The sequence below is a fragment of the Somniosus microcephalus genome, unplaced genomic scaffold (genome assembly GCF_052327205.1).
Source record: "Somniosus microcephalus isolate GS21.2 unplaced genomic scaffold, FLI_Smic_1.0 scaffold175, whole genome shotgun sequence".
Lineage (NCBI taxonomy): Eukaryota > Metazoa > Chordata > Chondrichthyes > Squaliformes > Somniosidae > Somniosus > Somniosus microcephalus.
In genome coordinates this window covers 103,719-126,479 of record NW_028225362.1, presented here as the reverse complement: position 1 = coordinate 126,479, position 22,761 = coordinate 103,719, and the positions used below count along the sequence as shown (strand labels likewise).

The window sequence follows — 22,761 nt, the reverse complement described above, 5'->3', positions numbered from 1 at the left end:
ACAGGCACGATGGGCCGAATGGTCGCCTTCTGTGCTGTAAGTTTCTATGATATAACAGGAAAAGCACAAAGACAGGGTAATGATCTTTTATTACATTGACTTTGCAGTATAATACCCATATGCAAGGTTGTTGTAATTCAGACATGAAAAGCCTACAGCAAATGTACATTTGGTGCCAAGATGCCCAATTTTTCTGATATGAAATGAATCTCTCTGTTCTTCCTGCAGTCCCCCTTGATCTTGCTGGGCCGTGCACCTATTGAGCCCAACAAGGCCTTTGTGAAAGCCAGCAACAGCAGCCCAGTAATGTCAATCCCTCCAATTTCCCCTCCCACAGCAGCATGGTTGAAGACAGAGGAATGGGGGCTTGAATCTACGTCCTTCCATATAGATTCCTCACCCTGGCACTCCAATATGCTGCAAATCAGTGGACTACTAAGACCATTTACACCAAATTTATTGGTACCTGTCATACTTGTATGGTAACACAGACACCTCTGTCTTTTCTGTAAGTGCTTTAAAATCTGTAGTGTAAAAAATAATTTATACTAAACCCATCCTTACATCTCGTATTTGTGCGGTAGCCCACAGGTAGCTCGGTATTTGCTATAAAAGCGGTTCTCCAGATCAATTTTAGTTTCTCCAATCAAATCATCTGTTCCAATCACGTCAAAATCATAGATTGTTATCATGAGCAGAGATTCCATTGGGAATGTAGCCTCAATCTCATAGGACCTGTCAGGTGAAGGAAAGAATTATTGTACAAGAGATGGCTTCTTCCAAAAATAGTCATAAAATGAAAAATTAATAATTTGAACAATAACGTCTTAATCTTAAAGAACCAGAGCGCCAGATTTTGGAAAATCCACTCCTATCGATGGGACCAGGTTATACTTTCAGGGTAGCTTCTTTGTGAAATATTGTATTTGAAAGGATTCTGTCTCAAGTAGATTTAATTTCTGAGTAAACAAAATGGTGGCCACTATAACTTTGAATGTTTTACATTTAGAGTGAAAGAGGCGACTTAGACAAATATTCATAGCCAGGAACTTATGGTTCCTTCCACAGTTCTGGATATGGCTTCAGGGTCAAATAATTGTCATTTTTTTTCTATCGCGGCACTGTGTAGTACAAGGAGGTACATTGGACTATAGTACTGGAGTGCCCTGGAGACAAAATTACAGTAAAAGAGTATTTATTTGATTTGAGATGTACTGATCGAATTCTAAGGCTTTCCAATGTGCCATACAATCATCTCTAAGAGCTGGCCTTTCAAGATTCACAACGCCGGCAGGTGCAGGGTCCAATTTTAAATTGGGATTGAAAAATCAGCTTTGAAACAAAGACATCCTTCTGCAGCATCATATTATCTTTACCGATTGAAACAGGTTTAGTGTCGCATTACTGCCTTTTTTGGTCAACAGAAATCTCACCACAGCCGGAAGCTGGTGAGTGCACACATTCCAGTGAGTAGAGACAGAGGGCTGCACGTGGCCAGTGTAACCATGCCCTGCTGACTATTCAAATGGTATCAGACCTGTACCAGCAGCTGCGATGTAGTGACAGCAGCAGAAGATTACCCTTCACGCCCCTAATCTCACTATATTAACATGTGGCTTGTAACATTAGACCTAATTGGGTGCTGTCAACGCAAATGTGGCTCAACACTCGGAGTGCTGAATTAACCCTCTAGTCTATACTTTATCTGATTACTTAGGAGATAGGAACACGGTGCAGAGTAAGTCAGACAGTAAAAATGCGCGCACACAACTTCTGACCTTCCAAACAGTGGATTAAGCTGTTTAGGGATGTAGTTGTCACGATCCTTAATTTCAGTCTTTCCAAGCTGCAGTACGATGTAAGGATCAGCCTTGCCATCAGGGTCAGCTGGGTGTAGATTAGTAGCCTAGTACAGGTCAAACAGTTTTTTTTTTAAAAACACATGATTATATTTGAGTAAATAATCAGGAAACACATTGGTTTTAACATACAGCTTTGTAATAATACAGCCACGTGATGACTTCACCAGGCCAGGAACTGTAGCTGAAATCATTTCTTTACAAAGGAATGAGTCAACAGAGATTACGCAGAATATAAAAGCACGATTCAAAATGTTTTGTAACGTTCATTTGGGATCTGTGCAAATAAAGAAGAAAATTTCCGCTTCCTTGGTGAAATGTTTCTGTCAGAATCTGGAGAAAAGAGATGCGATAACGTTTCAGGTGTAGACCCTTCATCAGAGCCAGTTCCACACCTGAAGTGTTAACTCATCTTTTCTCTCCACGGATGCGGACTGATCTACTGGGTGTTTCCAGCATTTACTGATTTTGTTTCAGATTTCCAGCATTTGCAGTTTTTAGCTTTTTAAAAAAAAGACTAATTTCTGTGGTGTGCATAAGTCTCAGTTAAAGTTGGAGAACTGGGGGGTGGGGGTGAGTGAGAAGAAACATGCATGTTACTTACTGATACAATGTAGACTCTGATTAAAACTTTGACAGGGGTGTTTGATGGCATTCCCTGCAAAATTTTGAATTGCCCATCGGTATCATAGCCATCATAACATTTCCACACACAGAATGAACCCTGAAAAGAGAAGTAAGGAAGGCCTTTTATAGTGTTATCCCAATAGGGGAGAAGAAATAGAATGCTGATGTGTAGAAAAAAAGAGAGCTCCCAACTGTCTTGCCTTTGGCCCTCCATTTACCACGATATTCTACAAATGCTCAATCACACCCCCTGACCTCCACCTTTGGCTCCCACTCCACCAATGCTTCGATTTTAAAATTCTCATAATCGTGTTCAAATCCCTCCATTGCCTTGCCCCTCCTGATCTCTGTAACCTCCTTCAGCCCTACAACCCTGAGAACTCTGCATTCCTCCAACTCGGGCCTCTTCCCCACTTCCTTCGCCCTACCATTGGCGGCAGTGCCTTCAGCAGTCTAGGCCGTAAAGCTCTGGAATTCCCTCCCTAACTCTCTCCTACTTTAAGATGCTCCTTAAATCTTATCCCTTTTCTCTCTCCTCTAGGTCCTTCTCAATGGCCACAACCCACAGAAGAAGACACCCCAAAGGCGGAGAATCTGTCTAAGGAGGCACTATCACATGCTGCATCACAACCAATCACCATCACAATGATTGACACCCCAGCTGGATTAGAGAATGAGGTCTGCATGTGGTGAAACACCCAGCACTGGTGGCAGGGACAGCCCACCAGAGGGTATGGTCTTCTCCCAGCTCTGTTAAGGAGGACAGAGATGCAGACATCAGGGGCCCAGCAATGAGAAGAAAACGGCTTGCTTCACAAAAGCAATTCTATCAGGTATTGGAAGGCCTTCCAAGGAATTTCACCTGAAAATGTGGAGGAGACCGCTTCCAAGCTCTGTGGTGTCATCTCCCAGGGCATCAGCTCTCTGAAGTCTACTTCGGAGAGTGGAGTCATCTCCAGGGCACTGCAGATGGGCCCTCACAACAAGAGTCAATGTTCACAGCCTTTGCAGCTTTCGCAAAAGCTCAAACTGTTTCCATGCGGACTTTGGGCTCAAACCTGTGCTCAGCCTTGGAGAGGTAGATGTCCGCCTTGGACAGATTGACGGAGCTAATGAATTGGGTCTTTCAAGGCGTCACTCAGCTTCTGCAGTCTGTTCTCCCACAGATCAGTGGAAGTGCTGAGCTCCAGCCCCATGTGAGAGGCAGTAGCGCTGGGGAATTTCTGTCAAATTACTGATAACTTAGAATAGTGGTCAACACATATACAATAGAAAAATACAGCTCTCCTGCAGCTTTACTAAATACTATTCAAAGAGCATAACTGTTCAAAAAATGCAAAATGCAGCTAAACAATTTAATTTTTATAACGAGATAACAGAGGGATGGTTTTGCAAGGCCCCGTTGCCGGTGCAGAGCCTGGCTAGTACCAAGCATGGATGAGAAAATTGGGGCTGTAACCCTACAAAACAATACGGCAATTATCTGACCTGTGCTTGGCACAAGTGAGTGAGACTCCATGCAGCAGCAGAGTCTCATGAAATTACACTTCATATTGCCTTCAATGAAATAGATTAATGGTGCTCTTTAGATGTCATGGTGCTTGTAAATATCTACAATTAGTCTTCTGTATAACATACCGTTACTTCTCCATCATACTTTGCGGTTATTTTTGAATATTTGAAGGAGAAAAAATGCAAGGATATGGGGAAAGAGCGGGGCTAACTGGATTGCTCTTCGAAAGAGCTAGCGCAGACTCGATGGGCCGAATAGCTTCCTTCTGTTATGTACTATTCTATGATTCAATGATTATAAAACAGCAGATCCTCCAACTCACTGTGAGTAATGCTATGGGAGATCTGCTAATATTAAATATTTATCGAAACATTTTTCCAATGATGTCCGAGGGTCCTGGTGGGTACTGAGCCAAATAGACTAGAAAGTGCCAGGTTTGATCTTTGATCTTTGATCTCAGCTACAACCACAGTTGGGGTACTACAATTTGCTCAAAGACCTGGGCTAGTGGGGGGGAGGGGGGTACCCAGAGGATTTCCTGCTCCCTACAGCTATCCAGTGACCCCTGATGCACATACCTGTGGACATTGAGTGAGGACAGGATCAAGTTTGGCTATGAAGCCCCTCCCATGATCTAATAGCTTGCTGACACCCATGGTTTGGGTGCGAAGAATGACCAACTGTGGAAAGTAATGGAAGGCTGCCAATACCTCGCGAACAAAAGTCAATGCCTTTTGGGGCAAAGGAGATGACAGGACAAAACATGTTTCTCTCAACAAGGAGCAGAGAATTACAGCCTTGGTGTTGACTAGGATCTCAACATGGAGCAAGCTAGATTTTTACTTCTTCCTCCTTCTCCCGTGAATTTTTATTTCTCTCCTGTGTGGGACGCACAGTCCTATGTGCCCGAATCATGTTGCATGAATCCCTGCACCAAGAGCACTAATTTGTAAAATCTACCCTAAGATTATTAATAATATAGACTTAAACCTACCTTAAATTTTCCAACAATTCTTTCATCGTCTACGCTGGTGTCATCTTCACTTGCTTTACCACGAAAAAGATCAAACGTTTGTACCCAATCAAAAAAGTTATCAAATTCTCCTTCTAATTCTTTATCATATATCTGGTGGAAACAATTCACAAAACTGGATCATCTACTCCAATTATGCAACTGATCAGCACAACAGACAATTGGTAAATAGAAATTTTCCAGGCAAACTAGCCCTGGACGTTACCTAGAAATGAGGAGCAAGTGATCAGAGGAGATTTGGGGTCAATCCTTATGTATAATTTTAAACTTGCAGCTTATGGCCATGGCTGGGATGCAGTTTAAGGGGATTTCATTGCAAGTCAAAACAGATTATTTTAACCCTGTGCAACTCATTTGGAGTATTGCATGCAACTTTGAGCACCCTTCCTTTTAAAAGAACATTGATGTAGTGGACAAGGTTCAGAGAAAAGTGACCAGGATGATTCTGGGGCTTGAAGCTCAGGTTATGAAAAGGGATTCACCGAACTGAATTTCTCTTCATTAAAGAATGAAGAATCAAATGGTAATTTTTGCGAAGCTCATTTGCTGTAGCAGAATACTCATGAATTAGCTGCTTAGAGGAGACATGGTTTGGGTCTCTCACATGATGAGAGGGTGGATAATGTTAATGTCAGCAGGTCGCTTAACTTAAACAAAGCACTGCAGAGCACAGCACAGAGTTAACAAGCCTGAAGTAAAGTTCAGTGTTAGAATAGCTTTTCTGCCTTCCCCCAGCAGATATGTGGAATAGATTCCCAGCTAAAACAGTGCCATATTAAGTAAATCCTTGAGGATAAATATCTTATTCAGAACAGGGTTGAAGGTTAGAATGATAAGCATAGACCAAAACGTACGTGTTTATTTTTTTATGTGCATGCCCCAACATGATATGAATGTACCTTCACAGATGTAGTGTGTTACTTCATGTGGAGTTTTGTTCTTACGATAACTTTATCCCTTTCAAGCGAGATGAGCCACACTGCAGGTAGACACTACTAAAATTATTTGATGGCCAAAGTACCGCTGACTGCCATAACTCCCAACTATAAAACTGTTATGAACTATGAGAATAATTGGATAGTGTAGTGTACGTACCTTTAAGGGGAGAACTACTTTTTACAGCTCCTGTATACTGTAGTACCGGCAGTGACCACACCTGTATATAAACCCTGAGTAGGGATCTGTACAGTTAGTTTTAGAGTAACCCTCATCCAGTAAACACCTGTTGATTGTTCCATGCAGTCTCTTGTCTAATTATTGAAGGACACACAACATCAAGATACACGAATCTAACATTGACGACGAGAAGATTCAAACCTACCTGCAACTTTGCATCACCTCCCAGGGATTCGCTCCTGGAGAACAGTGAAAGAAGAAGGCCGAGTCCAGAAGCATGGGCGTCGACCATCCAGCGGAGACTTGAGCATCGCAGGGGAGGCTGTTGAGAGCTGGGCTTGGTTCTCCAGTTACGGTGGTCCAGCGAAACGGGCTGGCAACAGGTACGGCGCAGACCCTTCCCGGACAGCGGCGGCTAGAGCCGACCGACGGCACAGAAAAAGGCCGAGCAGCGTCGACGGGAGAAGAGAGAGGGTAGAGCGCACAGGACGCAGCCGGTGTTCAGGACCGAGCGGCGTCGACGGGAGAAGAGAGAGGGTAGAGCGCACAGGGCGCAGCCGGTGTTCAGGACCGAGCGGCGTCAACGAGAGAGAGCAGAGCGTAGCCGGTGTTCAAGGGCCGAGCAGCGTCAGCGGGGAAGAAAGGTAAGCGCGGGAGACGCCATTTTGAGCCGCAGCAGAGAAGAAGGGAGAGCGCGGGAGACGCCATTTTGAGCCACAGCGGAGAAGAAGGGAGAGCGCGAGAGACGCCATTTTGAGCCAGTCTAACCACACCCAGGGATGCCGAAGAGTGGCAGTGTCACAGCGTTCGACAATGAAGTCGAAGATTGGACGACATATGTCGAACGCATAGAAGTGTACTGCAAGGCGAATGAAGTGCCAGATGACAGGAAAGCGCTGGTATTGTTGAATTCAATGGGTGCAAAAACGTATGGCTTACTGCGAAACCTAGTAACCCCAGAGAAGCCAGTGGAAAAGGATTTTGAAAACATAGTGTCAATCCTACAGGACCACTTAAACCCCACACCGTTGCTGATAGCAGAAAGATTTAAGTTTCACAAAAGGAACCAGCATAAAGATGAAAGTAATGCTGAGTATTTAACGGAACTGCGCAAGCTATCGAAACACTGCCAGTTTGGAACGTGACTAGCAGATACTTTAAGGGACAAGTTTGTGTGTGGGCTTCAAAGTGAAGGAACCCAGAAACGGCTTCTATCAGAAAATGATCTTACGCTGGGCAAGGCTTTCAGCATTGCAGTATCACATGAAGCAGCCGCACGGGGCGCTGCAGAGATACAATGGAGACCGCAAGAATATGGCACAAATGAAATGTCATACGGAACAGTGAAGTGCTATCGCTGCGGCAGAACAACACACGACCATAATGATTGCTGGTTCAAGGACAAAGTGTGCAGACAGTGTGGAAAAGTAGGACACATAGCAAGAGTCTGCAGGTCGGGAAAGAAAACCAGCAGCAAGAAATCTCCACAGGAGAAGTACAAGAAGGTACATAAGGTGACGGAGAGTAGTTCAGATGAACAGAAAAGTGATACAGACTCCGGAAGCAAGGAGCTGGGTTGTCTGAAACTACATAATGTGATCAAAAAGGAGGATCACCAAACTATCTGGGTCACGCTCAAGATAGCCGGAGTCCAAGTGAAAATGGAATTGGACACAGGATCAGCCCTAACAGTCATAAACCGAAGGGACTACAAGTGGCTATTCTCACATACACCCTTGAGAGATACAGAGATTGTCTTGAAGACGTACATGGGGCAAAAAATTCTACCCAAAAGGAAAAATAAGGGTGAACGTTATATATAACGGCAAGGAAACACCAAAAATTGACCTATATGTATTGCCAGATGGAGGGCCACCACTACTAGGACGTGAATGGATCCGGAAGATACAGCTAGATTGGCATTCCATACAAGCACTGACTGTAGATGCCAAAAAGGATGACGACGTCACACCTGGACGACTGTCAAAAATGCTAATTGACGCACAAGAAGTGTTCCAGGAGGGACTCGGAACACTAAAAGGCATAACAGCGACGATCAAAATAGAGGAAAATGCAAGCCCAAAGTTTTTAAGGCCAGCCTTATGCGATCCGCCCAGCCGTCGAAGCAGAGCTGGAAGGTTTGGAACGTTCAGGAGTACTGTCCAAAGTGGACTGGAGCGAGTGGGCTACACCCATCATTCCTGTAATGAAGAGGTCGTTGAGTAATATGCCTGGGGAACCAAAGAAGGTTCGCATCTGTGGGGACGTTAAGGTGACAGTGAACCCAGTCCTTCACACGGTACAATATCCGCTTCCGCGGATTGAAGATATTTTCGCCTCGCTATCTGGAGGGAAACGCTTCACTAAGATTGATCTGGCCCAGGCGTACCTGCAAATGGAGGTAGAAGAAGCCTCGAAACAGTACCTCACGATCAACACTCATAAAGGTCTCTACCAATACAACCGGCTGGTGTTCGGGGTAGCATCAGCTCCGGCTATTTGGCAAAAGGCAATGGATCAAGTCCTGCAAGGGATTCCAGGGACCCAATGTTATTTGGATGACATCCTGGTCACGGGCAAAAATGACAGTGATCACCTCGCCAACCTGGAGCAGGTGCTCACTAGATTGAAGGAATATGGGCTCCGAGCTAATCGCCACAAATGCGAGTTTTTCCAGAAGCAGATCTCGTATTGTGGCCACGTTATTGATGAAGAGGGGTTACATAAGTCCCCTGAAAAGATTGAGGCAGTAGTCAAGGCTCCAGCACCGGAAAATGTGTCACAATTGAGGTCGTTCCTCGGGCTGGTGAACTACTACCATAAGTTCTTGCCGAATTTGTCTACAGTACTACACCCACTGAACACCCTACTGCAAACGGGGGTACCATGGAAGTGGAATGACGAATGTAAATGAGCTTTCCAGAAGTGCAAAGAATTGATCACATCAAAAGAGGTGTTGGCTCATTTCAACCCAGCACTACCAATTCGGTTGGCGTGTGATGCATCACCCTATGGCATTGGAGCGGTGCTGTCGTACAAATTCCCAGACGGCTCGGAGAGGCCAGTAGCCTTTGCGTCTTGGTCACTATCCTCAGCCAAGCGTAACTACGCCCAGATTGACAGGGAGGCCCTCAGCCTAGTGTGGGGAGTGAAAAAGTTCAACCTCTATCTGCACGGGCAGAAGTTCACGTTGCTGACTGACCACCAACCACTTGTCTCCATCTTTAATCCTAAGAAGGGCGTTCCGGTGATGACTGCGCAACGGCTACAAAGATGGTCCCTTTTTCTAGGGGCGAACCAATATGAAATTGAGTATAAGGGCACGAAACAGCATGGAAACGCTGATGGGCTACTATCACGCCTGCCAGTGCCTACTGCGGAGGAAGCACCAGCAGTGGACACTGTCGAAATATTTTATTCGACTATAATTGAACGCTTGCCAGTAACTAACGCTGATATAGAGAAGGAGACCCGAAATGACCCAACACTGTCTCGGGTATATGACTTGAAGGTGAAGGGATGCCAACACATGGTGACTCACTGTTGCCAGCATTCTCATCCAGAAGAGAACAGCTGTCAGTATGCCAGGGGACCTTGATGTGTGGATCCCGAGTGGTAATTCCACCCAAGTTAAGGGAGAGAGTGCTCAATGAGCTTCACGAAGGCCATCTGGGAGGGGTGAAAATGAAAAGCCTTGCTAGGGCTTATGTGTGGTGGCCGGGGATCGATCAGCAAATCGAGGACCTGACAAAGAGCTGCTCAGGATGCCAGAAGGTCCAAAATGCACCACCACATGCCCCTCTACACCCATGGGAGTGGCCCTCATCTCCATGGCAACGGGTGCATATTGATTTTGCTGGTCCATTCTTGGACTCAATGTTTTTAATAGCCGTGGATGCGCACTCGAAATGGCCTGAGGTGATCAAAATGTCCTCCACCACCATGGAGAAAACTATTTCAGTCCTACGGACCATATTTGCCAGGAACGGCTTGCCAGAGCAGATTTGCTCTGATAACGGACCACAGTTCGCGTCCGAAGAGTTTCGAAGATTTATGAAAAGGAATGGGGTAAGGCATTACACATCCGCCCCGTATCATCCAGCCACAAATGGATTGGCTGAGAGGTTTGTACAAACCTTTAAAAAAGCAGTAAGGGCCATGTGCGATGACGACATTCCACTGCAGCATAAGGTGGACAATTTCCTGTTAGCCTACAGAAATGCGACACATGCAGTCACCAACCAGACCCCGGCCATGATGTTCTTTAACCGAAGGTTGAGATCTCGTCTGGATTTGCTCAGACCAAATGTATGAAGAGATGTTGAGAATAAGCAATTCCAGCACATCAATGAGAAGCCGACAAGGAGCTTCAATGTAGGGCAACCAGTCTTGGCCCGCGACTGCCAAACAGAGAAATGGCAACCAGGAACGATATGCACACGGCAGGGGCCACTAATGTACACAGTGGATGTTGGGGAGAACATTGTGAGACGCCATGTTGACCAGATCCTAGAGTCACAGGAACGAGTCAACCCCATGTCTCGCGTACCTGGTGAGGAACCCGACATACAGGTAGCATCTACCCCAGAAACAGTAGCATCGGAAGCCGATGAACCAACCGACGACAGGGGGCCAGAATCGCCTCTGCACCAAGAGCAAGACACTCAGGAAAGGCGCTATCCAGAAAGGATCAGGAAGCCGCCCCAAAGACTGAATTTATAAATAGACTATTTTCAGTTAATGTTGCATGTTAAAAGTGTTAATTGTAATTAGTTGATATTTAATTGTTAAATGAATGTTATGGTACTGTTAATCTAAAAGGGGAGGAATTGTAGTGTATGTACCTTTAAGGGGAGAAATACTTTTTACAGCTCCTGTATACTGTAGTACCGGCAGTGACCACACCTGTATATAAACCCTGAGTAGGGATCTGTACAGTTAATTTTAGAGTAACCCTCATCCAGTAAACACCTGTTGATTGTTCCCTGCAGTCTCTTGTCTAATTATTGAAGGACACACAACATCAAGATACATGGATCTAACAGATAGCTCTTTCAAAGAGCCGGCACAGACTCGCTGGTCCGAATGGCCTCCTTCTGTGCTGTAAGATTCTATAGGGTAATTTTAACCCACAAGAACGGGTGGATTTGAGGCAGGTGGGAAGCAAAAATTGTAAGAATTTCAAACCCGAGTCCAACCCGCCCACTTTCGGTTTTAACGGAGGCAGGGCAGGCAACCAATCCGCTCTCAGGAGGCGGGTCGGTCATTGAAATCTTTTAAGGAGGCTGCATGCATCTATTTTTTAACTAATATCGGCTGGGTTTCCCCAAGCCAGAATCCTGGCAGGTAAAAGGAGGCGAGAAGGGCCGGATCTATAAGGTAAGTGCATTTACAGCACTGCTTGTGGGCCAGGAGGAGCGTTTCCTCCCAGCTAATCTCTTCACAGAACGCCTCCCCCACCGCCACAATCCCACCCACGGCGATCTCCCCCACCCTCCCCGATCTTCATCACCCACACCCCCGACCTCCACCCCTCCGACCTTCACCAGCACCCCGACCCCCCGAACCTACACCAGCCCCCCGACCCTTCACCAACCCCCCGACCTCCGAACCTTCAACAAGCATACCGACCTTCACCCCCATGACCTTCACCACCCCCGACCTTCACCAACCCCACGAACCTTCACCAACCCCCCGACCTTCACCCCCCTGCCCCCCGACCTTCACCACCCCCCCAACCCCCCAACAAACCTTCCCCAACGCCCCAACCTTCACCCCCCGACCTTCACGCCCCACCACCATGACATTCACCACAACCCCGAACCTTCACCAACCCCCCGACCTCCCGAACCTTCACCAACCCCCCGACCTCCCGAACCTTCACCAGCCCCCCGACCTCCCGAACCTTCACCAGCCCCCCCGACCTTCACCCCCCTGCCCCCGAACCTTCACCAGCCCCCCGACCCCCCGAACCTTCACCAACCCCCCGACCCCCTGAACCTTCACCAAACCCCCGACCTCCCGAATCTTCACCAACCCCCAGACCCCCTGAACCTTCACCAACCCTGACCCCCGAACCTTCACCAACCCCCCGACCCTTCACCAGCCCCCCGACCTCCTGAACCTTCAACAAGCACACCGACCTTCACCACCCCACCCCCCTGACCTTCACCAACCCCGACCTTCACCAACACCAACCCCCCCGACCTTCACCCCCCCCGACCCCCCGAACCTTCACCAACCCCCCGACCTCCCGAACCTTCACCAGCCCCCCGACCCCCGAACCTTCAACAAGCACACCGACCTTCACCCCCTTGACCTTCACCACCCCCGACCTTCACCACCCCCCCAAGAACCTTCCCCAATGCCCCGACCTTCACCCCTGACCTTCACCCCCCCACCCCCACGACCTTCACCACCCAACCCCAGACCTTCACCCCCCCACCCCCATGACCTTCACCCCCCACCCCCATGACCTTCACCACCCCCCCAACCCCCCGACCTTCACCACCCCGACCTTCACCAGACCCCCAACCTTCAACCCCCCGAACCTTCCCCAAACCCCGACCTTCACCCCCCCAAACCCCCGACCTTCACCACCCAACCCCAGACCTTCACCATCCCCCCAACCCCCCTGAAACTTCACCAACCCACCGACATTCACCCCCCCACCCCAGACCTTCACCATCCCCCCAACCCCCCTGAACCTTCACCAACCCCCCGACATTCACCTCCCCGACTTTCACCACCCAACCCCAGACCTTCACACTCCCGACCCCCCCCCCACCTTCACCACTCCCGACCTCCAACCCCCCAACCCCCCGAACATTCACCACCCCCCCGACCCTTCACCCCCCCCACCACCCCGGCCTTCACACCCCCCGACCTTCACACCCCCCCGACCTTCACCACTCCCCGACCTTCACCACACACCCCTGACCTTCACCCCCGGAACCTTCACCAAACCCCCGACCTTCACCAAGCACCCCCCCCCCTTGGATCTCCACCCTCTGCCATCGCTCCCTCCCTCTTCTTTGCTCCTTGACTGCATTCATGTGCTGCAGGCTTTCCAGCCAGGCGACCAGCAACTTGCAGAAAAAATTTAAAAGGTGTCCTGCTGTTAATTTCAATACTTCCGGGTTTTCCGTCTGCAAATCCTCGCCTGTCCCCCGACCCCCCAACCCTGCTCTCTCCGCTTCCCCAGCCCTGCTCTCGCCGCTTCCCCAGCCCTGCTCTCTCCGCTTCCCCGTGTAAATATCGGGGCTGATGATTCTATGTGCGACTGTTTGGAATACAATGGTGCTGGGGCCATAGCGGTGTCACCCATGGAGTGCAAATTCAAAAAGGATTGTTTAATGTAGGATTTAGTGTAAAATTCATATCTGAGATTTTTGCAAAGATTTCATTGGACTTCGTGATGAAATTACACAGTGTGTAATTTGTCTTGGAGATTTTACATGTGGTTTGTCACCTCCCTCAGGAGATTGAATAGATGAGGTCTAGACTATGATAGGACCAATTAGACATGGTCTTAAGAATGGCTTTGATAGACATGTATTTCTAGAATGAACAATATGGGCAACATAGCTTTGGACTCTACCTCCAGAGTTGCTAATCCAGGCTTCTGCATTTTGGTCCTTTTGACAATTTTCTCTCTCTTTTTCTTCTCACCATATTCACCAGCTGAAGTGATAAGCGTGCCATGTGCAGACCGCACTAGAAACAAAGACAAGAGGTTTAAGTAGGCACCATCTATTAACGTAATCACATTGTGCATTAGAACAGAGAAAAAAGAAACAACATTTAGTTTTTGACTTTTCAAAGACACTAGGGCCCAGAAATTGAAGGTGTAAGCGTGGCGTTTAAGGCCCGTTTCGGCAAAAAAATGGCGGCTGCCTCACGTACGCCCGCTGACGGCGGCCGCCATTTTCGGCTGGGCAACGGCGCTGCCGATGTCCACGCTCGCTAGCAATATGGATACTGTGCAGATCGTGATGTCAGTGAGTGTGCAACGCTCACCTGCCGCCCAATCTGCCATTTTGGAGTGCGCTGCTCAACTTACTGGCCTGTGTTAATTGCAATCAGCTGACCAAGCATTGATGAGCAGGAAGGAGGCTCCAACTGCGTTATTTAAAGGGATCATCAGCAACTACTTGCAGCTGACATGTTTGTTCAGTTTGAATGGCTCTGTGGCGCTTTCTGCAAATCCAGCAACTTTCTAAACTTTTTTCAATGTACTAAGGTGATTGGGAGTGTTGGAGCAAGTGGAGAACGCCTTCATTCTTATTTAAAGGCTTCTGCTCACAACACTTGCTCATAGTCATGGGGCAGTCCCCCTCATGCTCGAGTATCTTCAGGAGAGGGAGCGCAGGCAGCGAAGAGGAGAAGATGTGCACAGAGGGAGGAGAGGAGGGTCAGGAGGGCTCTCAACAGGAGGCCTTACCCACCTAGGGTCTTCCGAGAGCACTTCTCCTGTTTCCACTTAAGCGAGGAGCAGTGTATTAGGAGGCTCTGCTTCACCAAGGAGGTGGTCACAGAACTCTACCACCTCCTGCAACCAGACCTGTAGCCTCAGAGCAGGGCGAACACAGCTCTCCCAGTAGCCCTCAAGGTCACTGTGGCCTTCAATTTCTGCGCCAGCGGATCCTTCCAGTCTGCAGCAGGAGACATAGCTAACATCTCCCAGTTCGCCATTCATCGCTGCATCCAGGAGAAGGGATTACGTTGTCTTCTCTCTGAGCAGAGAGAAGCAAGACGAACGTGCATTTGTTTTTGCCAGGATAGCGGGCTTCCCCGTGGTGCAGAGTGCCATTGACTGCATCCACATGGCTTTGCAGGCACCGCATAATAATCCTGAGATCTTCCATAACTACCACTCATTTAATGTGCAGTTGTTGTGCGACCACAGACAGCGAATCCTGATGGTCAATGCCCGCTATCCTGGCAGCAGTCATGATGCCTTCATCCTGTCTCAGTCTGGTGTGCCAGCAATCTTCCAGCTACCACGTCAAACCCAAGGGTGGCTGCTCGGAGACTGGCTGGTGGAAGGCTGCAGCATGGCTGGTGGAAGGCTGCAGAGTTTCCGTGGGGGAGACTTCAGATGGCCTCAACCAGCTCTGGACCTAGAAGGCCCAGCTGTAGACTGCACCACCTCGCATGGGCGGCGGCAGTCTGGGCTGGCTGGTTGACAGGCAGCGGCAAGGGCAATAGCGAAGTGGCAGTGGTGGGAATATGAATACTGTCATCCTGAGACAGGACAGCAGAGTCCTGCTCCACTGACCCACTGCCACTCCCCCGGGGGAGCACCTTAGCATCCCTAGCAATCTGTTAGAGGAGAGATTGCTGGGCTTCTGTGACACCCTGCAAGCCCCATTCAACACTGATAAACCCAGCCTCAATGGCAGCAGTCTGAGCTTGGGTGGCAGCAAGCTGAGACTGCAGGAGAGCAGTCTGCGCATCCACTGCAGCACTGACACGTTTTATCGCTTCCGCCTGTGCTGCAATGGAAGCCGCGACATCGCCCATCCCACGCAGCATCATGTCTGGTTCGACGCGGGCTCTCCTGGAGTTGTCCATCATTTCCAGCCTGGAAATCACGGGCTCCAAGCTATGTGCAAAGCCCTGGCCAATGTTGGAAACAGACTCCTCCATGCTCCTTGACATTGCCAAGAGGCTCTCTGGCAGGCTTGCCATTGCTCCTAGGATTTCCGTGTGCTTGCCCATCATCCTTCTTCTGAAGGCCGCCCTGTTGTGTTGGTACCTTTCTACCTAGACACAATTTAGGACTCAGAACTCAGAGATTCAAACATGAAGTGCTTTATTGGAAGGAAAGGAAGTTCTGGAAAGTTCCAAACAAAGAGAGCTAAACTTAACAGAGAACACCCAACCATTTATCTCCTGTGACAGCGCCACCACAGGTGGGAGGAGAACACACAATAGAACACACAATACATAACACGCCCCATCGAGGTCCTCATCTGAGGCGTGTGCAGCAGAACTCATGCACGAACTCGCCCCCCGGGAGCTGGCCCCCAAGCGACCCTTTCCCCCTGGCCTTGCTGCAGCCCACTCGTGCCCGGTGCCTCACCCTGTGCAGATCCCACATCTATACTACCATGTAAATTACACGCAGTGCCTGTTTCTGAGCTGGTGTCTGCGAGTGTCAGATGCAGTGACTGTGTGCCTTCTTCTTCTCCTTCACTCTCCTCCATTACTTCGGAAACAGGCTGTGCAGATGGCAGATCTTGGTCATCTGAAAGCAGAAAGGCACAAGAGTCACGTTATGGTGAGGAGAGGGGGATCACAAGATATCGATGCATACTCCATCAGCAGCTTGTAAGTGAGAAGAGATTGTGGGATGAGGGGGAAGTGGGATGTGAGAAGGAGGATTAGGAATAAGCAGACTGTTATTGTCTCCATGGGCTTTAACTTCGCCCATTGCCGCGGCCTCGGTGACTTCCCCTCCAATGATGTCGAGCACTGTCTCCTCCAGTTGGCTCAATGCCTGTAAAGCGGCTTGGCTGCCTCCCATCTGCCACTGCTCGCAGCGATTGTGAGTGAACTTAACCTGCAAGAGAAAGGGAAGTGTGTCAGTGAGTGTGCTGCAATGTGTTTGGGTGATGTGCCTGCCATAGTTGAATAACTGTTAGTGTGTGCAAGGTGTGAGATGTGGGTGTGAGTGTTGCAGCAGTGGTAATGTTGTGAGGGTGAAGTGAAGTGAGGTATGAGTGGTGAAAAGTAGAGATTGTTGGTAGGTGAGTGATGGGGGTGTGGTGCATTGAGCAGTGTGTGAAGCTAGTGTTGCAGATGGTGGGATATGGCATTTGCTTAAGCCTTCACTCACCTTGACCTGCCGTGTGAGGTCATTAAACTTCTTGCAGCATTGGATCCATGTTCTCGGCACCACCATGACGTACCCAGCTATCTCTTGCCACAGCCTTCTCGATGTATGTGCTGATGGCTTCCTGCCACACTGGGAACAGGACAGCCCGCCTCCTCTCCACGGCCAGTACCAATGCCTCCAGAGCTGCATCGGAGAACCTTCTAGCTCCTTCTCTTTCCTGGTGCTCAGCCATGTGTTCCAACTGCAACTGCGATTCCAATTCCAGCTCCAACTCCAATGACAATGAGGTGCTGCTGCATCGAAGTAGTGGAGAAAGCCTAGGCCAAACATTACTGGCCATGAGGCTGCACCAGATCTTGGCCCACCTGTTGAGCGGTGAGCCAAACAGCAGCATGTTTAGTGCTGAGATCAGCACTCCAATCTTTATAATGAGCAGGCAGCATGAATTTTGCGTGCTGCCTGGACCACTTTGAATGGGTGCAGCCAAATGGCGCTGGACCATGACACCGCCCGTTTTCAGGCCTAATCCAATTTCTAGACCTCAGTGTTTGACAGCTTCAAACAGCTGTGAAACGCTGATATTTCATCTGTCAAAACCTCTTGACAGATGAAATTTCAGTCTGTGACGTTACCTGTTGCCGGGTGGCCCTTAATTGGCCTGCTGAGCCCGCTGGGCGGGCTCAACAAGGTCAATCAAGTTAAAATCGCGTGGATTGGCCACATCTCAATGGAGGCGGGACTACAACCCCGAAAGTTGTAGCCCTGCCTCCTACCCGATTCCTGAATGAAAATCCTGCCCCATGTCTCAGGTCGACCAGCTGAGTATTTCCAGCATTTTATGCTGTCATTTCACATTTACAACATCTGCTTGCAGAGGGAAGAGGAAGACGCAGAAGAGGAGGAAGCAGACGGTAGGATGCATCTCAGACAGCCTCTTTGTGACCACAACCCCAATTCCCCTTTCAACATTAGTCCCACACCTTACCTTCCCTCTGTTACTGACCATCACAACATCCGCTTGGCCACAATGTTGAAATAAAAGCCACCACAAAGCAAACTTTCCAATCGACCTATATACGTCTATCCATCCAATGAAATCAACTCATCACCCATATGCATTCGCTTAGTGAAAGTCCTGTGTGTGCCTTTGCCTATCCTACTGATGTCACACAGTGCTACCCCAGTGACTGCAGCATGGCTGGTGGAAGGCTGCTGACTTTCAGTGGGGGACACTGCAAATGGCCTTGCTGGTTGACCTTGAGGAGCTGATGGCTGAGAGTGTAAAATCAATCTTGTTCTTATTCACTCTCCTCTCCCTCTTCTAGGTCACCCACTGGCTGGGCAGGCTGCATTTCTTGGGTGTATGAAATGAGGAAGGCACAAGGGTGGAGTTGTGGTGAGGGGAGGGCGGGAAAGCAAGAGGTGCAGGCTAGAAGTATGGTAAAGTATGAGGATAACAGCATCTTTTATCCTTTGCGTGCGAGACCCTGGGTGCCCCTTCCCTAGCTTGCTGAACCATGTGTGTTTGTGCTGAGGCATTTTTCCCATTTTTTTGAGGTCAGGAAGGGAATTCAGCTTTAAGAGCTGAATATTCACATTTGGGACTTCTTTCTAATGTTAAATTTTTTTTAACGCAGAAAGGGCTGAAAACTGCATTGTTTCACTTCATTGTAATTTGTATTGCTTCAGCATGCATGGCCCTTTTAATTCTCAGGCTTCTTCATTGCCCACAATTCCTTGCGAGCTCCACAGCCTCGCTTCCAGAGGCTGTGGGAAGCAGTAACGCCGCACCTGCACGCAAACTTCGGGTCGGATGCCACCAGGACGGTGTTGCACGGCAGGTAAGCGATGCGCCAACAATCTCCTTCGTCCCCAGACGAATTTTGCTCCGTTAACATTGCGGCCCTTTTCAGCGGCCGTTAACTCCAGTTGCCGGTGACACCGGCAACCTTACTGGCTAAAACGAATTTCGCCCCCAATGATTCTATGAATAGCATTATGAGCAGAATTAGCACTCATGCGACAGCCAGGCAAATGCAATATTTGGGCAATTTTCTAAATTCAACCCTCAGAAGACAATTGTTTGAGTGAAATACAGCTTCAGGTATTTGGAGCCCACCCTAATTCCTGGTACACACTCCTGGCGGCTGAAGCGTGGGACTAGGAGTGCAAGTCCATAAAATTATCCTTTATAAAATCACCAAGGGGCATCATTTTATTGGCTAATGCACTAACCTGACTGACAGTATGCTAAATATTCTATAGCTACCACTTCTACCTTTGGACCAAAGGTTTTAAAGAATTTATTTTATGCAAATAAATCTCAGATATTATGGGGTAAATTTTGTGCGGTTCTGTGGCCAGTGTAGAGCGGAGAATCAGGAACGGAGGTCAGCGTGCTCACCTTTTCGGCCACTTCCACTTTTCTGGTGATTAAAATTAATGGTCAGAAAATTGACAGTGCTGCAAATCAGAAGCATTGTCCTCTGCGGCCAATTCTGCAGTGAGCATTCTTGTCCACTGGAGATGCAAGGCCTCCGTGTTTCACAACATATATAAATCATACATTATGTCCTTTAGGTACAATTGGACTGCTTAAGTCTCCCAACACAGGGCATAGGGCCTATTAATAGTGTTACATAATGTGAGCAGTGGTTTGTATTTAGGATAGGCTTTCTTAACAATTACGGAGCTTGTTTTGTCGTAAGTATTCACTTACCATTTTCATATCCCTCAGCATGCAGATTGGTGCTTAAATCTTTCAGCTTTGCATTATCAGAAAGACAAAATTAAAAGTGAGTAGGCAAGCATTTAACTTGTAAATAATGTTATAATAACACGTTTGCTAGCTTTCCTATAGTAAAGTTAACGTGACAATTCTAAGAAATCAGGAGCAAGAACTCTGAATAATTTCCCCTTCCCTAATTCACAGACATTCAGGCCAATTGTGGCACCTCCACCACTCCCTTAGCTGAGGTCAGTTGGCACACATCAACAATTGGATTGGGACTTCCTTGTATAGCTCAGCTAGTCATTGGGTAAACTCACTGAGCCATTGGGGGAATCTGTTAAAATTATACAAAATCAAAATACTGCGGATGCTGGAAATCTGAAATAAAAACTGAAAATGCTGGAAATACTCAGCAGGTCAGGTAGCATCTATGGAGAGAGAAACAGAGTTAACTTTTCAGGTCAATAACCCTTCGTCAGAACTGGAAAAAGTTAGAGATGTAACAGATTTTTAAGCAACTGTAGGGAAAGGGAAAGGGGGAGGGGAGGAAAAAACAAAAGGGAAGGTCTATGATAGGGTGGAAGGCAGGAGAGATTAAATGACAAAAGGAATGATGGTGCAAGGTGAAAGGAGATGGTAATGGGACAAGTTAAGAAACAAAAGATGAGTTTCACCTGGAAGGAGTGTTTGGGGCCCTGGACAGCGGGAAGGGGGAAGAGGTAAAAGGGCAGGTGTTGCATCTCCTGCGCTTGCACGGGAAGGTGCCGTGGGAAGGGGAAGGGGTGTTGGGGGTGACAGAGGAGTGGACCAGGGTGTCGCAGAGGGAGCGGTCCCTTCAGAATGCTAAAAGGGGAGGGAATGGGAAGATGTGTTTGGTGGTGGGATCACGCTATAGGTGGCGGAAATGGTGGAGGATGGTCTGTTGAATGTGAAGGCTGATGGGGTGAAAGGTGAGGACAAGAGGAACCCTATCGTGGTTCTGGGAGGGAGGGGAAGGGGTGAGGGCAGAAGTGCGGGAAATAGAACAGACACGGTCGAGACCCGTGTCAACTACAGTGGAGGGGAATCCTCGGTTGAGGAAAAAGGAACAAATTGTACTTACTTTCTACTCAAATAAACTAAAATAAATGTGTTGTTATTCTAGTCACTGAATACTCAAGCATTACTAATGGAATTATTTAGATTAAAAAGTCACTAAAGGATTATATTGACAAAAACAAAGGATGGCCGATAAAAAACAAGTAACTCACAAGCACATAGAAATCCTGATGGTAATCTTGATAGTACTGCACTTGTACAAGAATTTGCAAGTACAGACACAGCTTATTGGCTCATATTTCAAACAAACTCACTTCTAGGGGTAACGTTTTGTCTTCCGCATGCTTGATGCAGTGCTTCTCACACTGGCAAGGTATATCGGAAAGCTGGGCACTCGCTGCCCGCAGTTTTCCATGCATTAAAGTGACTGGATAGAAAACCACGGACAGTGAACAGTTAATTTTCTGATATGCATAGCTGGCACATGAAGTTGTGTGTAAGGAGTGCTGAAAATTGACTCCATAGTGCAAGCACCTAAAAGCACTGGAGCTAAGGAGCTGCTGCACTTCCAGGGAGCCCAGCTACTGACGCAACAGGATGAGAACAAAGCAAAAAACTGCGGACGCTGTAAATCTGAAATAAAAACAGAAAGTGATGGAAATACTCAGCAGGTCAGGCAGCATCTGTGGAGAGAGAAACAGAGCTAACGTTTCAGGTCGATGACCTTTCGTCAGAACTGGAAAATGTTATAGAAATGTAATCGTTTTTATGAAAGCACACAGGCAGGGAAAGGGGGAAGCAGTGGCTTTCTCTTTATTTTCAAGAACCCGATGCATTTGTTGTTTTTTTTTAACTTTCTGTTGGTCATTTGTATTTAACCATTTGTTTTTGTTTTATATATTATAAATAAAATCAGTGAAATACAATCATTCTTATTGATCAGTGATACCATTTCAATAAATGATATAATGATTTTTAGACAAGCATTATGAAGCAAACCCTCATGAATAAGTATGCCGTACATTTTGGGCTTTTTCCACAGAAGCGTAGTACTTTGACCACCAGTCTACGACATTGTCACTGTCATCAATGCAAGACCATTTCCTTCTTGAAGTGAACTTTCGTGATAGCTGCCTCTTCTGAAATAAAGCAAAGCCAATGGGAGGTGGTTTCAATGAGTATAAAATAAAAACATCAAGGCACATTGTCACTGGATCTATATAGGGATAGACCATCATATCCCATCACCGTAGCAAGGGAGAGAACCTTTGGCTTAATGGCATAAAAATAAAACAGAAAAGGTGACTCAACCGTGGCTAACAAGGGAAATTAGAGATAGCATAAGATCCAAGGAGAGGACATATAAATTGGCCAGAAAAAGCAGCAAACCTGAGGATTGGGAGCAGTTTAGGTTTCAGCAAAGGAGGACAAAGGGATTAATTAAGAGGGGGAAAATAGAGTATGAGAGTAAGCTTTCAGGGAACATAAAAACTGACTGTAAAAGCTTCTATAGATATGTGAAGAGAAAAAGATTGGCGAAGTCAAGCGTAGGTCCCTTGCAGTCAGAATCAGGGGAATTTTTAATGGGGAACAAAAAAATGGCAGAACAATTAAATACATACTTTGGTTCTGTCTTCACAAAGGAGGACACAAATAACCTCCCAGAGATGTTGGGGAACATAGGGTCTAATGAGAGGGAGGAACTGAAAGAAATCAGTGTTTGTAGCAAAATGGTGTTAGGGAAATTGATGGGATTGAAGGCCGATAAATCCCCAGGGCCTGATAAGCTACATCCAAGGTACTTAAGGAAGTGGCCCTAGAAATAGTAGATTCATTGCTGGTCATCTTCCAAAATTCTATAGACTCGGGCACAGTTCCCATGGTTTGGAGGGTAGCTAATGTAGCCTGACATCGGTAGTTGGTAAAATGCTAGAGTCCATTTTAAAAGATGTAATAGCAGAGCACTTGGAAAACAGTGACAGGATCGGAAAAAGTCAACAT

At 47.5% G+C, this 22,761-nt stretch overlaps 1 protein-coding gene across 1 annotated transcript in view; it reads right to left on the bottom strand.

Moving 5' to 3' along the window:
• The window catches only part of LOC147082100 (fer-1-like protein 6), a 199,852-nt gene that overhangs the window by 73,885 nt on the left and 103,206 nt on the right, over positions 1 to 22,761 (bottom strand). The window contains exons 18-24 of the mRNA XM_085980446.1: positions 21,783 to 21,899; positions 19,711 to 19,756; positions 13,749 to 13,864; positions 4,994 to 5,125; positions 2,464 to 2,583; positions 1,779 to 1,906; positions 565 to 735 (exon numbers count right to left, since the gene is read on the bottom strand). Of these exons, the coding sequence (XP_085836572.1) occupies positions 565 to 735; positions 1,779 to 1,906; positions 2,464 to 2,583; positions 4,994 to 5,125; positions 13,749 to 13,864; positions 19,711 to 19,756; positions 21,783 to 21,899 (830 nt within the window). The remainder of the gene's footprint in view (positions 1 to 564; positions 736 to 1,778; positions 1,907 to 2,463; positions 2,584 to 4,993; positions 5,126 to 13,748; positions 13,865 to 19,710; positions 19,757 to 21,782; positions 21,900 to 22,761) is intronic.